The sequence below is a fragment of the Athene cunicularia genome, assembly GCF_003259725.1.
Source record: "Athene cunicularia isolate RWA chromosome 1 unlocalized genomic scaffold, athCun1 chr1_part1, whole genome shotgun sequence".
In the NCBI taxonomy this organism is placed as follows: Eukaryota; Metazoa; Chordata; class Aves; order Strigiformes; family Strigidae; genus Athene; species Athene cunicularia.
The window spans coordinates 21816033-21832154 of record NW_020799091.1 but is presented as its reverse complement, the minus strand read 5'-3'; the positions used below and the strand labels follow the sequence as shown (position 1 = coordinate 21832154).

The 16122-nt window shown below is 44.6% G+C and overlaps 1 protein-coding gene across 4 annotated transcripts in view; it reads left to right on the top strand.

Annotated features, from left to right (window-relative positions):
- SLC7A1 (solute carrier family 7 member 1) overlaps positions 1–16122 on the top strand; it is a 47754-nt gene that overhangs the window by 13719 nt on the left and 17913 nt on the right. For 3 of the 4 annotated variants that reach the window (XM_026860712.1, XM_026860696.1, XM_026860689.1), the window contains exons 2-7: positions 4324–4707; positions 8782–8940; positions 11012–11183; positions 13062–13186; positions 14782–15004; positions 15825–15964. In XM_026860712.1, the coding sequence (XP_026716513.1) occupies positions 4338–4707; positions 8782–8940; positions 11012–11183; positions 13062–13186; positions 14782–15004; positions 15825–15964 (1189 nt within the window). In that variant the 5' untranslated portion in view covers positions 4324–4337. Of the gene's footprint in view, positions 1–3174; positions 3197–4323; positions 4708–8781; positions 8941–11011; positions 11184–13061; positions 13187–14781; positions 15005–15824; positions 15965–16122 lie in introns of those variants that run through there. The other variant, XM_026860704.1, reaches the window with a different exon arrangement.

Sequence of the window (16122 nt, the reverse complement as noted above, 5' to 3'; positions counted from 1 at the left end):
TTGTGCCTTTATTAATAGCCTCAGCTGGGACTTAGTTGTGCTGCTTCTAACTCCTCTGTTCAGGCCATTGAATGTCTAAACCTTGCCATAAACATACTAAGTTAGCAAGAAGTAAACTATTTTTCACCAGTCCGTTGGCGTTTCTTGATGTTTCTGTACCAAAGAATAAACCTGTATTGTCCTGAAACTCAGAGGCTGGTTCTGAGTCAAACTGGTCTTGACTTTCACACTAGCTTTGGAAAACAAATCCATTAACACATCTTCTGTGGGTACGTTGCTCATAGTTGACTGCAGTTTATGGCAAGGATTTCTTTTGTTTCGGAGGTCTTTTTTGTATCTTCTCTAGTGTTTTTTCTTTAGTGCACAGCACTGGGATCCTCCCCATTTCTTTGAGCTTCAGACTGAATGCAAACCACCACCACTGGGCAGTGTAGATGAGGTAGCCCCATCACTGTGGTCTTCATAGGATCTCCCCCTTCAAGGGGATCTCTGCATCACCCTGATGGGAGTTAAGCAAAGCCTGGGACTTGTGTTGTCCTAGAAAGCAGTGAAATTCATAGGAGATGCTCCAGTGCAGTGCTCTTCTTGTCACCTTACCCCACTTCAAAGTTGAGGACTGCCCTGTCCCTGCTTTGGGGAAGTGAGCAGGTGTCCAGCTGAAGGCAATCCTGGCTGACAAGGATTTGGGTAAGGTTCAAATGGGAAGGAGACTGCGTGAGTGAACTGACATATGAATGCACTTAGGTAATGAGGTCTGTCTTCCTTCTGAAGGGAGAAGATAGTTTTCCCTCTCTGTGTACACTGGGAATTCCCATGGTTCATCAAACGAGATTTTTGTAAGATTGCCTGAAAACTGCCTTTTTCCATTAGTCTAAATCCCTGTCTCTTGGGAGCATGTTTGAGAGATGTTGGTGGACGAGACAGTTCCTGACATGGTGGGACTTGTAGATCCTCAGCCTTGTTCCGGCAATTGTAATTACTTTCTCCTAGTAGGGGAGTTAGCGTAAGGCCAAGAGAAAGGGATTTAAGCCAGGGTTTATGAGTGGTGTCTTGAAAAAATGAAGAGGATTTTTGATTTTGTAGTTGATGCTATGGTGACAAAATTGAAGCATTGGATTTAATACCCGTCTCAGTTAATTAAGTTTCTTAGCATGTATTTTCCCACCTTTTACACTGGATTTTAGCCAGAGCTGAGGAAGTACCAATGTCACTTGACCATGCTGTAAATTTCATTTAATACTATTTCTGCCTACACATTATTCTCAGCATACTATTGATGCCTGTGTGCAATGTATACTGCTGTTCCATTATTGGTATATAAGACACTATTCATTGAATAGTGAATGCTTCAGTCCAGCATTGCATCTAAATAAAAATCTTTCTCCTTTTCCATAATTAATGAAGAAACATTTAAAAACCCTACTGCTGAAGCTGGGCTTAATTGTGCAGTGTGGATATTAGGTTGGAGCTTCTTGAAGCTACAGGATGCAGTTGAGATGGAAGATGATATTTATCCTTGTAGGTTGTGTCCATGTGAGCAAGTAATGCAGCCTGTAGATTTGCAGAGCAAAGCAGTTGATGCTGAGAATCTGTCTGCATGACACATCTTACAGGGGAGGTTATCCTGGAGTAGCTGTTCCTGCAGGCTGTGCACCCATCAGGTGTTGGAGTGCATTACATATGCAGCGTCCTCAGGTTTAGGTTTAGGTTCATCCCAGTAGTATCAGGTTTGTGTATTCCACAGGTTCTCTGCAGTGTGAACCAAAGAGTGGTGAAGGGAGCAACTGGGTCATTCACTATTAAAGTACTCCTGTGCTCAGAACAGAAATGGTAATGGGCATTAAATAGTTGAATGCGGGTCTTATAGTAGTGATTTTGGTGCCTGGAGCCAAATCTGTTTGTAAAAACTTGGTAGGTTGTTGTCAATGCTAGCTGTGCCTCTGGCTGAGGTTGCAGAGAAAACATTTTAGCTGTAGAGAGCATCATATTATCCAACTGCCAAATTATGAATGAGGACAATTATGCTGGGATGAAGGTGTGATGGCAAGTGTGGGCTGAGGAAAATGGCTGCAGCCAGTGGGAGCAACACTCAGAAGAGGAGGGTCAGGGACAGGTAATCAGAAAGAACCAGTGCATGAAGATGGTGCTGAACCAGCAAAGTGAAACCTCTGTCAAAACAGGAGGTGGTGCCCATTGACTGGAGAAGAGCAGAGATAAATGAGTTTACCTATGAGAGACCTGAAGATTTGCCTGACAGTTTTATTTGATAAGAGGCATAGGGAAGGTGGGGGGGCTATTTTTTTTTTTTTTCTTTTTTTCTTTTTTTTTTTTTTACTTTAAAGGTTAAAGGAAAGAATAAGCGCTCTCCTTGGTCTTGAGTAAAACTTTTGATGCAGTGCCACTCAGGAAATTGTTTAAGAAGATGAGGACTAGGAGGAGACTGGCATGGTACAAAAGGGACTTTTTAGTGAGAAGTTGGGGAATGAGAGAGGAAAATAGTCACTGGTAGAGGAGATGCCCATGGAGTTCTTAGCAGTTGCTCTTTTTGCCTCTTCTGATCATTCCTCTTGATGCAACAAGTCAAAGGGTGCGAATGGGATATACAGCTGCTCAGAGAGTGCTTTGGAGGTGAACAGGTGCACACAGGGCAAGGGACTGCCTGTGTCTTTGGGGTTTGTATTGCTTGCCTTTGCAAAATGAAGGCAGGAAAGTCATGACTGATCTCTAAAGGTATATATGGGGGTAACCACCCGAGTGGGGAAAATCCATTCTTGGCACAAGAGCGTGTGAGTAAATGCCTACTAAAGCATTTTGGCTGGTAAGTAGAGAGGAGTGTTGGTAGAGCTTTCCAGCTTTCCAACAGTGGAGATAAGGCACCGAGAAATTTTTAAGGGAAGGTGTGATGTTATGCCATGGTTGCCTGTGACACCTGGGGCTGGACTTGGCAGTGTAAAAAGCAAGGAATTCCTTCTAATGCTGTGCTCATGGATTCAGGTAGTACTGTGAGGAGGAGCTCTAGTCATTTTCTAAAGGCAAGGATCATTTTGAAGCAACATACTTCATATTTTTTTCAGAAAGAGGAAGTCAAAAGTTCCTGGTCTGTGTCCAAGGACATAAGGAGTCTGTCCCTTCAAGATTTAATGGCACTGATTCCACAGATGTCCTTGAGGAGATGACCCCACTGTTGGCTATGCTGGTTCGACCTTTAATGAGTGCTGTTATTGGCTGTGTTAGGTGGACACCTATGTAGATGGTCAAATTTGTAGGCTTGATGAATTGCATAGCAAAATCTTCCCATGGTGTAGCACCACAAGATACACGTGCCTCATGGGAAGAGAAACTCCAGAAGGATTTACTAAGGGATCCCTCCACAGAGAGGTGTTTGCTTCACACTGCTGCTAATCCCATCATAAAATCCCAAGCAGGGGAACTGCACCTGAACTGCTTACTAAAGCTGCTGCACGCTGCTGTTTGTGCCAGCGGGTCCATACGGAGGAATAGTGCAGTTGTTGAAATGGGACCATGGCTGGAAACTCTGCCCCATGGTTTCATTAAACATCCCTGTCCCACAGTAGCTGCTGGGTGGGGCAGGGAAGTTCAGGGAGCCACACACCATTCTCTCACTTCAGTTGTTGCAAATGCAAAATAGCTTGAGCCTTTGCCTCAGTGTAACCGAGTTAAATAACACTGGGTTCTGCATGTCCTTTTTCCTAAATTACATCTGGTTTAGCCTGCACACTTGCAGGCAGCAGCAGCTTGTTCTACTGCCTGTGGCTGGACCTTAGAGAGCGGAAATGATCCAGTGAGTCTGTTCGACTGCAGATGGTGTCACTGACTGCCGCATGTGGTCATGTTGTGCTCCAGGAGGAGCACATGTGGTGCCTTGTTCTGGGATATAAGGCTCACTTCTTAGTTCACCTTGAGACTTAAAATAGATATAAAAATACTTATCTCTGTATATATATCTGTCTTTTTAAAAAATTCTTAGCCCAGGAAAACTGCTCTGAAATCTGAAAGACAGGTTTTCTGGTTTTGGCTTGCCCACTTGCTTGTGGATTGTGTGGTTGTGGAGTGGGGTGGGAGCTGGGGTGGAATGCCCTCTCTCCTGGGATTGCAACATGGCTGGGAATGGGAAGCAGAAAATGCTTTGGTTTTGTCTGTTTTAATTCTCTGTGCTAAGCCTAGGTAAAATGCCAGAGGAGACATTTTGCCATGTAAAAAGATGGAAAGTGGGAAGATTCGTTTATTGCAGTGTACCTGTGCGGTGATGCAGTTTCAGAGGGCATCCTGATCCAGGTAATGATGGCAGCATCTCTCTTGCAGGCTCAAACACGAAAATGGAGTGTCAAAAAATAATCAATTTTGGAAACCAGCTTCTTCGTCGGAAAAACGTGGACTGCACTCGAGAAGACAGTCGGCTCTCACGATGCCTCAACACATTTGACTTAGTGGCTCTGGGTGTAGGCAGCACTTTGGGTGCAGGTGTCTATGTACTGGCTGGAGCCGTGGCCCGGGAAAATGCGGGACCTGCCATCGTTATCTCCTTCTTAATTGCCGCTTTGGCTTCAGTGCTGGCTGGACTCTGCTATGGAGAATTCGGTGCTCGAGTTCCTAAGACAGGATCAGCTTATCTCTACAGCTACGTGACTGTGGGCGAGCTGTGGGCCTTCATCACAGGCTGGAATTTAATCCTCTCCTACGTTATCGGTAAGTATGGCGGGTGCGCTGTGAGACCCTAGCTTTAGTCCAGGATGGCACCCTAGTGTAAGATCAGCCTTATTGGGCGCCTGCGTTACTGTTACAAAAGTAGATGCTGCACTCTTGCACTGTCTGAGGATTTCAGGACTCGTCTGCAGGGTGCATTGTTGGTGGCTCCTGTCAGTCAACAAGGTGAGTGGTGTTCTGTGGGCTGAGGGTTTGTCCTGAAACTGGATTATTGCTGCTGTGACTTCCTCTGAATATCCATGTCATCCCTTTGGCATCCCCGGGCTGCTGTACACTTGCCAGGGAACAAAAGCTTGTCCCCTCTGCCGAGAAAGTAGCCGCTGTCAGAAGGATGCTTTTACACGACAGCATCTGTACTCCTGGCTGATCAAGGATTAATTCCTGGTCCCTTTGAAACCTGTTTAGAGTATCTGGAGATCAGAGTTTTGTCTTGTGAACGGCTGCAGGATTAACTTTAGCATGATTTGCAGGTTCACAGTCTCTGAAATGTCCAAACCAAATCCCTTCTAAGCCCTTGACTCTCCCAAGGAGAGGCCTTGAATCAAGCTCAGAGCATGCAGTGTACCACTCAGCTGATATATTAAAACTAAGACACACTTTGCTAATTAAGGATTCTCGTCTTTTCAAGTACATTCTGGGCATGCTGTTTGTCATCATGCCTGTAATTAAGGTGGCAACCAACTTACCAGTTCAGAGTGAAGACACACTAGTTAAAATGAAAACTGATGTTATGCTAAATTATTAAGGGGAGGGGTTTTCTTTTAAATGCATTTTATGGGATGTGCATTACCTTGGAGATTGATTCCCATGGTTCTGGGGGGTAATATCACATCAAGAATGATATAGTGATGTAGCAGCTGCTTGTCTGAGATTGTGCTGGCTCTGCTCTGTGTGCTACCTGAAACCTTTTTGTCTTCCTTCTTTTTCCCTTTTTTTTTAGTAAGAAATGAGAGGATGAAAAGCCGGAGTCAATTAAACTCATCTCCTTAGGAAATCTGAGTCCTGTGGTTCTTTTATGAATCAGGTTCACTGCAATGAGGGGATAAAAATAGTTTTTAAAAAAAGAAAGCATATAATTTCCTTCAGACTTCTAAAATGGACTCTGCTTAGGCTTACACATAGAAAAATTGAACAGGCTTCTTGGTGATTTATCTTCTGTTCCAGAAAGGTAATGATAAATCATCTCCTCCGTGCTCCTCATCTAGTTAGTTATGTGGCAATTCCCGCTGTGATACTGGACTACAGAAATGACTGACATAACCGTGGATGCTGTCCCAAAACCTCATTCTGCAAATGCACTATGAAAAGATTTGCATACTGAACGTTACATTCCCAGGATCTGGGGTGAGGCTGGTATTTCTGAGATTATTTTTTTTTGTCCTCTCATAATGGCTTTTGAACCATTGCCTCAGTTTTTATTGCAGAGTTGGCTGCTCATTGTGTTTTCACAAGGCAGACAATTCAGTAAAAAATCAGTAGATATGATCCCTGAATGTGTTCAGACACAACTTTGTTACTTTTAATTCAGTCCTGTGACAAAAATGCACGTTTGCAACTGACTTCCTTGTAATTTGGGAGGAAGGGTGCTAAGCAGGAAGGACAACTGAGGGAGGATGTGAGCTGTAGCAAGTCTCTTTTCTTTATCTCACCCAGCCTTTCTCCCCATGCTACTTGCCCCTCTTGTGAGTAAGGGCAACTCCTGGCAGCTTCAGGGGTGTGGAGAAGAAAGATATGTTGGCAGGCACATACTGCAGTTCAGAGCCAGGAGTTGAGAGGGCAGAAAGCTATTTTTTTTTCTCAGTTGTGCCGCAGAAAATGACAAGCAGTGCCACTGAAACCAGGGGCCAGGGTAGTAGGAACTTGTATCTATAAGAGGCTCAGCCAATGTGGTGTTTTCATGCTGAGGTTCTCAGACATCTGTTCAGAAAATATTGTGAGGGTGAAAAAAGAAGTCCTGGGGTCCTAGAATGGGTGGCAAATAGCTTGTAATTAACTTAAGTGACTTGCCTTCAGGAAGACTGGTATGGGGTCTTGGAGGTGGTTGATGAACAGAAATGGGCATGCAACTGATCGGTTGTAGTCTAGACAGAAGGAAGAAGGTGTCCAAGACAAGGATCTGAACTTTCTTCTGGAATGATGTGGGTTTGGGGAACTATGGCAGACTGGGAAGCATTTCAGGAACTGGAAGCCAGTGGGAGCTGGTAATAAAAGGGTAACAGCATCCCTTGTGAGTAGCTGCTGCTGGGGTTTCCTGGGGCACACAGTGACCTGGCCTGTACCTGTTCCTGCAGTGAGCCCTGCACCTGAGCTCAGAAGCTTTCCTGGGAGACATGTGCTGTGGGCAGGAACCAGCTTGACCTGGCAAGGTTGTGCTGACCCAGAACTCGTAAATCCTCCTGGGTACAAGCCTTTGCACTGTGCTCTCTAAGAACAGTAAGATATTCTTCAGGTGTTTGCAATGTTGGAAGAATGTCAGATTCTTCCTGCTCCCTCAAGCAGTTACAGAGAGTTTGGGATAAGTGGTTGATAGTTCCATGGAACTGGGATCTAATATAACACATGCAGCAGCTTGTTGTTCCTGTCCTAGAACATGAAGTATTAGAGCCAGGACAAAAAAAAATAGCACTAAAGAAATAGTCTCTTCCCTCAAATTGTGCCAAAGCTAAGCTGAAAAATTGTAATGTGGTATACAATACCTTTTGGAGATGTTCCACCTCTTTAAAAGCATTCACACTGTGCACTTTGCTGTCTCAGCGAACAGAAGAGTCTCCAAACAGGTCTGTTCTGCAGCTTATTTTTATACTGTTGCAAAGCTGGATTGGGGCTCACCTCTGCTGGGGAGGATTGAGCTGTAGGTGAGCATGGACATTGTTTGACATGATTGCAGGTGCCAAAGTTGGAACCAGAACACCCACCCACAGGTGAGTGTGTCAGGACAAACCGTTCTAGGTGGGCCGGGGCCCCTGACAGTGTTCTCTGAGGCACTGCTCTGCAAACTAAAACCAAACCAACCTCTTTTTTTAACTAGGTAATTATATACAGCAGTAATTATATCATGCAATTAGATGCTGTTATATATAGTGTGCTGTATAAGACATAGGGAGTGTAATGATAGCCACTTTAATGCGGGAGAGGGAGAAGTTGGCTATTACCCAAACCTACTTACTTTACACAAGGGTGTCACGGTCTGGTGGTAGCTCTTCATTGTTTCTGTTCTCTGAAATGACTCTTCTGGCCCAGACGAGGTCCTGGACTTGGTCATCCTGAGACCCCAGGTTCCGTCCTCACGTGGCAAGCTGTGCGTGGTTTGGTGCTCTTGGTAACCGCAGCAAACAGCAGTCCTGGAGGGGGAGGTCTGAGCACTTGCTGCAGGCAGGAGTCACGCCGCTTGCTGGGATCATCACCAGTGTCCTGCAGTAGGCTGCCTTATGCTCAGATAACTTGTAAATTATATCTGAGTATTTCTCTTGCTTGGATACTCTAGCACCAGAGATTGGCACAGACCTGCGTGTTGCTGGAGTGCAGAGCTTACAGAGCTGGGCTAGAGTGGTGGTCCAGGCTCTGGTGCTCCAGTGTCGCACTGCTGGCGCCCGGCTGGCTTTTGCGAGGTCCATCTGCCTGGGCTGCAGCCACCCAGCTGGAGCTGCCAGCGATTTCTGCTGTATGAGAAGAGACTCAGACCTCTTTAGTAGTAGAAATTACCAGGTTTGGGGGAAGGTCATGCTCCTGGGAGCGTAAGGAGAAAGTCAATCTAGGCTGTATCTTGAGGCAAAGTCAAGATTTACTAAGAAGCCAAACAGTTATAAGGATTTTTTTTATCTTGTCAGCTGAGTGGTCTGAGACCACCACCTGTGTGTGTTACCATCAAAGCAGATGCCAGGCGTGAATTACAGGCTGTGGGCTGGATCTGCAGAGCAAAGACTGCTCCCAGCACCCAGGGAATGCATACAAGGTTGATTTGAGGCCCTGCATGGAAAAAAGCTGTGCAAGGTACCCGCTGTTAGGAATGTGTGCCTGCCATGAAGGGTGACCTGTATCCTTTCTGTCCTCTGGCAGGAACTTCGAGCGTGGCCAGAGCCTGGAGCGCAACATTTGATGAAATCATAGGCCAGCACATTGAAGAATTTTGTAAAAAATACATGACAATGGATGCTCCTGGAGTGCTAGCAAAATACCCAGACATCTTCGCTGTGGTGATAATCATCATCCTAACAGGTAAAACTTGAGAGGGGTTTGTGAGTCTTGAACCTTCTTCTTCTGTAATTTCATTGTTTGCTTTTGGAATAGGCTCAAAGTTCTGATTTATTTTGGACAACATATTAAAGACTCTTCATTTGCTACAAATGTTGGGTTGACCTATATAGCTGCTGTAGAGTTAGCATGGGGCATAGCCTGTTTAAAAGGTTTTTAATTATAGGGGAGCATTTTTGGTATTTTTTTCAGACACTTGTAAAACCTTCAATCAAATTTTATGTAAGGAATAAAAGAAAAGGTGGTTTGTTATCCTCAATCAGGTGTGGAAGTTTAATCCTTCCCTCCACAAATCCTATTACACAAGAATTCAATTCTGTTGCTCTATCAGCCTTATTCCCCCTTTGATAATCTGCCAATTTTCAGTGCCTTGAACCAGGAAACTAAGGGGGGAAAAAAAAAAAATGGACTCAGTAAGAACCTCATGTACTACTGGTTTGGTTTTTTACTGGGTCTTGCAAAGCATTGCCAAATTTAGGAAAATCTAAAAAATTAATGCTTCTCATGTACCCCTCTCTGGTTTCCATAATGCAGGAGCTGCAGTGTCACCCCAACAAGGTTATCCCAACATTTCCCACTCTGATCAAGATGGCTGTCTCACAGCACGAGCTGCACTCATGGGGACAGGCTTCATAAGCAAGGGGGGCTTTAGCATCCGGGTTTGCATTTGTATCTAGGACTACACTGAAGACGGCTGACGTCAATAACGCCCTCTGTTCTCAGGACTACATCTGAATGGGAGAGATATTCCTTTTTGTTCATTTGCGTATAATAGGAATTGCTCTAGTTTCAAATTAGAATCTGGTCTTTCACCTCAGATACAAATTAAAAAATTTAGGACTCCTCACTTTAGCACTGCTGAGGCATAAAATTACGCAGATTACCAGTGGCTTTATTCCCCTGCATGGAGCAAATTCCCTGGACTTTAATTAAAAATGCAAACAATTCTTTTTTAAAAAAAGCTGCTGAATGAGCAGCTTTAGTCTCAAATATAAGCACTACAGGTTTATTTCTGCTTGTGCTGTCTTGAGCTTCAGATTTCTACAAGATACCCTACAAGTTTACCAGGGCAGGTATGCAGTTTTATCACACACCTCCCTGATGTGGCGCTCTCAGCTTATTTCCTATTCTAAAAGAAGGAAAGGTGACTGCACAGCATGCTCCTCTCTCCCTGAAGTGCCTTGGAGTAGCAGTAAGGACACCCTGTTGTGCTTCACTTCTCCCTCAGGCCAGTGTGAAGTTTTTTTACCTTCTCCCTCAGCTTCTGCCTTAGATTTGAGTTAAAGGTTTGGATTCTTGAAAATCAGGCACCTGAAAAGCAATCAGAAGTTACCATAGCTTGTTGTTCTGAGAAGCTGAGCTATGCCTTAGTGATAAGCTGGTTGCCAAAGCCTTTAAATGTGCTGTTCTTCAGATGGATGCTCTTAAGGCTGAAGTCCTGCTCTTGCTGAACTCACTGGCAAAGTTACCTCTGATTGAAATAGGAGCAAGATTCCCAGGATGCCACCTTCTTCTGTGTCTTCAGCACTAAAGTAGTTGTCCTCTTGGATTTGGTCCTTGCTCATATTTTCCCATGCTTCTAAGGAAAGTTGAATGTTATTCATAACTTCTGCATGTTGCCAAGACCTCTAAGACCATGTTTCTCTATAAAAAACCACCCAGGATGCTTTCTCCAGGTCTCTGGGTGGAATTTGAGGCTGTATCTAAGTGGCATAGCATAGTGCCAGGGGTGACCAGAGCTGGTGTTGAACATGCTGGAAGCAGCTTAGCTGTGTTAGCAAAGCACTTCACCAGGGGACATGCCAGGTGGGAAGATGTGTTTCATCCTGCAGTAGTGATGTCTGGGGTGGAGTCCTTGTCCCCCGTCTGTGTGAGTTAATCCTGACCTACCTGAGCTACTTGGCTTTGTGGAGTAATGAGGTGTGATAAGTTGGGCAGAGAACAGTATGAACAGACCTGGACTGTCTCTGCAAGTCCCCAGTGCCTGCTCCTGGTGGTGAAATGCCTGACTGCCCATCTGCCATTTTTTCCCTAGGGCTTTTAATTTTTGGTGTGAAGGAATCTGCCCTGGTGAACAAAGTGTTCACCTGCATCAACATCCTCGTCCTTGGCTTTGTCATGGTCTCCGGCTTTGTGAAAGGGTCTATTAAAAACTGGCAGCTGACCGAACAAGACATTTACACCAACAGCAGCATTTACAGAAACAAGTAAGTTGGATCTTTTCTTCTCAGCTCTGAAATGGATGCATTTTCAGTGGCAAATGGGAGGTTGTGGAATGATTTAGAAAACCAGTGAATGGGATGGCTCCCTCCTTTGCCAAACACCTTGGAGGCAAAGCTGGTTTTGCTGGGTGTTTGCTGAAAGCAGACTGCTGATGGGCTGAATCTGATAGGAGGTAGGCTGTGTCAAGGTGGGGCCTGCTGCACAACCGACCATTTCCAGCCTCATGACCAATACAGCATCTAATTTGAGAGACAAGAGCTTTTTAGACAACCTCCTACTAAAGGCTACACTAGGCTGGCTCTGGTGTGTATATGAAGCCATAACCAAGTATAGCTCTGTAGTTTCTTTGGACACTTCGTCAGTATCTTTGAGGCACTGTTTTACTTTTTGTAGACCTTGTTCCAAATGCCTCAGTAAAATGAAGGCAAGTTGCAGATTATTTTAATGCATCGCTGCAAGCATATCATGAATCCATTTCTAATAACATTTTGATACTTGGTCAAAATCCTTTCTTTCTATATAAAATCAAAATTAAGGAACTTGTAAGGGTTGCCAGTGATACAAAACTGTTCATTTTCGCTTGAGACTGTACACAGAATGAAGGCCTTTAAATATCTCCATGTACACCAGCTCAGTCCTGGCTTGCTGTCTAAACCCTTTATGCTGGCCTGCAAGGAAGTGCAGTTTGGCAAAAACTGGAGAGATTCATAAATGTTGCATGGGTCAAGTTTGTCTTGTGTACAAGTTGCTTATTGAGACTCTCTGAAAAATTCAACCTGTTGTGAACAAATTGCTTCTGTAGGAAAGGTCCCCCCTCCTTCCCTACTGCTATTGCTATGCAAGCAGCAATTTGTGCAATAGCTTCAAAGTGTAACTAGCTCTTTGACACGTGGCACTTACCATTTTTGTAAAATCTGTCTGGGGTTTATTTTATCATTATTTCCTGAGTAACCCACATTTGGGTTGTGCTATTTTTGCAAATAACTGGCCAGTTTTCATCTAAGTGTCAGCAGAGCTTCTACAGTAGAGTTCAGATGCTTACACCTGATAAGACTTGCAGATTTGGGATTTACTTCAATTTAATTGCCTTAATTCATCTTTACAAAGGCTTTTTCCTGAAAAAAATGACCAAAGTCACTTGATTTGAAGGATGTGTTATCACTCAGCACAGGCAAATGGATCTGGCATCCTGATCCAGAATTCACTGGGATCAGTATGTGTCTGTTGACTTTAATGTACTTTGGATGAGGCTCAGCAAAGTGTGACAGGCATGCCGGCTCCTCTCCTCCCTCAGGTTCACAAGCATGGTTTGGGTATGAGCTTGGCACAGGGAATTTTGAAGTTGAGAATGGAGGATTGAATGGATTTTAGACAGTTATGGCACCCTGCACTGCTCTCTGATGTCTACTCACCTACACTTTAAGTCCATTTTAGGTGAGAAGTGGATGGTTTACATGTCTCTCCATCTTCAGCTTTCAGAATTACATGTTGTGCTTTTTCAAAAGCTTACATTTAAATGAATATGTGTATCTACACACATGTAGTAATATCAGGAGAAGAATTCAAATATTCATGCTATTTTCTCCCTGTCTTAGCCAAGACATTTTTATCCGCCTCATAAAACAGGTGGTGGGAACAAACCGTGAACCATTTTTATTCCGTGCATTCCTCAGGCTGTTGCAGGCCAGTCCAAAGCTCAGCAGTGGGTAGGGCTTATCATTTTGCCTGGTATTTGTATGCTAGTGTGTGAAAGGGAGAGAGTGTTCCTTTGAACTCGAGCCTCGGATTTTATGGGATATGTGAATAGTTTTGTTACTACCACCTAGGCAGGATGACTTCTAACCCACTGCCATGCCTTTCAGTCAAACACAGGAGGAAAAGGTCTATGGTGTCGGAGGGTTTATGCCCTATGGATGGAAAGGAGTCCTGTCAGGGGCAGCCACGTGTTTTTATGCTTTCGTGGGATTTGACTGTATTGCTACTACAGGTAAGAGGGAAGATGTCTTCATCCCGGTTTTGAACCTGGTTGCTGATTGATTGGCTTTCAGTAATGTTGAATAATTCAAGGCACTGCATTCATCATCCCTCTGAACCTCAGCCCAAAATATACTTTTGGCTCAGCTGCAACTAATAGTCAAAGTGCTGGGTGTGTTCAAGTCCCTGGGAGTCTGAGCATTGACTTCTAGCTGCTGTGATGGGCAGCTAGACTGTATAACCCACAAAACAAGTTTTCTCCCCTCTTCTCTGCCTGCAGGGCCCAATCTCATGGATGGTCACTGGTGACACTAACCAGGTCAGACTCCACAGAAAACATGTCCAGCTTTACCAGTTAGGCAAACAGGGAAGGCCCGGGTTCAGATGCCATGTATGACTGGTGAAGTTTGAAACTAACTCCAGATGGAGTAGGGTTCTTCAGTGCCTTCAGCTTAAGAAGCTCCACTGGCTTTGGAGTATTTAAAGAGCCAGAAAAAGAGGGTGCCTCTGGAGAGTCATCTGCAGCCTAAAGCTATGCCTCAAAATCAGGGGGAGTTTTTATCTCCAAAGGTTCAGAGATCTCCTTCTGAGAAAGAAACCATCAGCATTGTCATATTTCTCCTGGTAAGAGGAATCTCCATTCCTTGGAGAAAGGAAGGATTATCCATAATTTCACATTTGACAAGAACTGAGTTGCTTCAAAGCTGGAGCAAAGGGAGGAGGAGATCATCAGAAAGACAGATAAAGCAGTACTGCATCTTGTTCCAAGAAGTTTGAGAAGTGCTGGCTCCATTACTCCAGCCAGCCCTAGGGCCTCTCCTTCAAGGAGAAACACGTTTTTCTGCCTTTGACTTACAGGTGTATGGGTGTCTGCGTATCAGTGCATCCTCCTGAAATGCCAAACCTCAGAAGCTCTTGCTTTCAGAGAAGAGCAGCTTTAGCTTTGTAAGACAGGCAAGGCTCAAAGCTGTTTCTTAATTAATCAGTGCCTGAATTTTGAAGATTTTTTTCATGTTTTTTGCACATTCTTCCCAACTTGATTGTCAAATTTCCCATAAAAAAATAGAGGGAATCCCCTTTTTTTAAGAGGGATTTTCAAAGATCCGTATGATTTCCAGGTGCTGTGCAAAGTCTGCCTTTCCTTGCAACTGGGCACTTATGGTGCCGTGTTTGCTGTGTAGTAGTTCTGGTGGAGATGCTAACTGAAATGGTTACCCAAGGACTTGCCCTACAACTGCACAATAACTTCCTGTCCCATCATTTGTGATTATTGAACTCTTGTTGAGGCTGCACCATCAGCAGGATAGCAGGAATAGTTGGACGTAAAAATAATCCTTTTGGGGGAAAGGACTATTTTTAATCCAGAGTGTCTGTGTGCCTGAGTTTACAAGACCCCACAAATGTTTGCCAGAAAGAGTGACAGGAGCAGCAGAAGTGGGAGCACACAGGCTGTGATATGCCATGTGGATGGGGCAAGCCATCAGCGGTGTCATGGATAAACAGCACCTCACTGCCCACAAAGCCTTTGAAAGCCCCAGCCAGCATGACCCAGGTTGGGATAAAGTTCTTGGTCGTTGTTTAGCTGATATTTCAATTTCTTTCTTCTAGGCGAGGAGGTAAAAAACCCTCAGAAGGCTATTCCTATTGGCATTGTGGCATCTCTGCTCATCTGCTTTGTGGCTTATTTTGGCGTGTCAGCTGCCCTGACGCTCATGATGCCTTACTGTGAGCTGGATACCAATAGCCCTTTACCCAATGCCTTTAAATATGTCGGTTGGGATGGAGCCAATTATGCAGTGGCTGTCGGTTCCTTGTGTGCACTTTCTACGAGGTGAGACAGTGCTCTTCCTTTGTGTGTCTCTCAGGGCAAACATATATCTTCAACCCCTTTAAAAAATGGTGGATGTCAGGGCTTTGCCTTCACTGTGTTCCCCTGGGCCAAGGGAGCTGAGACCAGGAATGAAATTCAGAGCTGTTGACTTCAAAAGGACCAGGATTTCACCCTGTGATGGATTTCACAGATGGACATGACCAGCATCATGTCAGAAACTCCCATTTTAGCAGCAGACCCAGGAGGTACATCTTTGGAATATAAATCTGGATTGAGTGACTAAGTCATAGAGGCAACTCTGCAGTGCAAGCATGGTTTGCCTACAAGGCGTCCTGGCCTGCTGGGTGGAGAGTAGACTTGTGTCAGGTAGTGCAGGGGGCATCTTCTGGAGCATATGGGTCTTACCATATCCAGGGCCGTCTGTCTGCCGCTTGCCTGCTGGACAGCCATCTGGGCAGGCTGGAGGCAGAATACGTCATATTCTCCTGCACTCTTGGAGGCCATTGTTTCAGATCAATTTAGGCATAATTCAGTTAGGTGAGAAACTCATAGAGGCTCATAGAAGCTACAGCTCTTTTGCTACTCTGAAAGTCAAGCTGTTTTCATGTCCATGGCTAAGTTTAGGTATCCAAATCTGAGGGCTGCACCTCAGTTGACAGCTATCAGTAACATGGGTGTGCAGAAGGAGCCCTTGAAGAAGTTGAAGTGAACGAAAGCCACCTATTCTGTGTTTGTACTGCCGTAAATTTGCTTTCATTTGTGTGTCTGTGTTCAGCAGGAGGTGATAAAAGTAGATTATTTCCCCCTTCTGTGTCCTTAGTCTCCTTGGCTCCATGTTTCCAATGCCTCGAATAATTTATGCTATGGCAGAAGATGGACTTCTCTTTAAAACTTTGGCTAAAGTCAATGAGAAGAGAAAAACTCCAGTAATTGCAACAGTGACATCAGGGGCCATTGCAGGTAAGATCCAAAGACTTATATGAATGTGTGGAAAGGAGACAAGTTCATCCTAGAGGCAGATAAGTCTGCCTGACTCTAGCCCAACTTCTTAATTGGATGTATCGCACAGCATGACATCCCAGAGGATGCCCTGGGTTTCCAAGACATGCCCTGGAGGG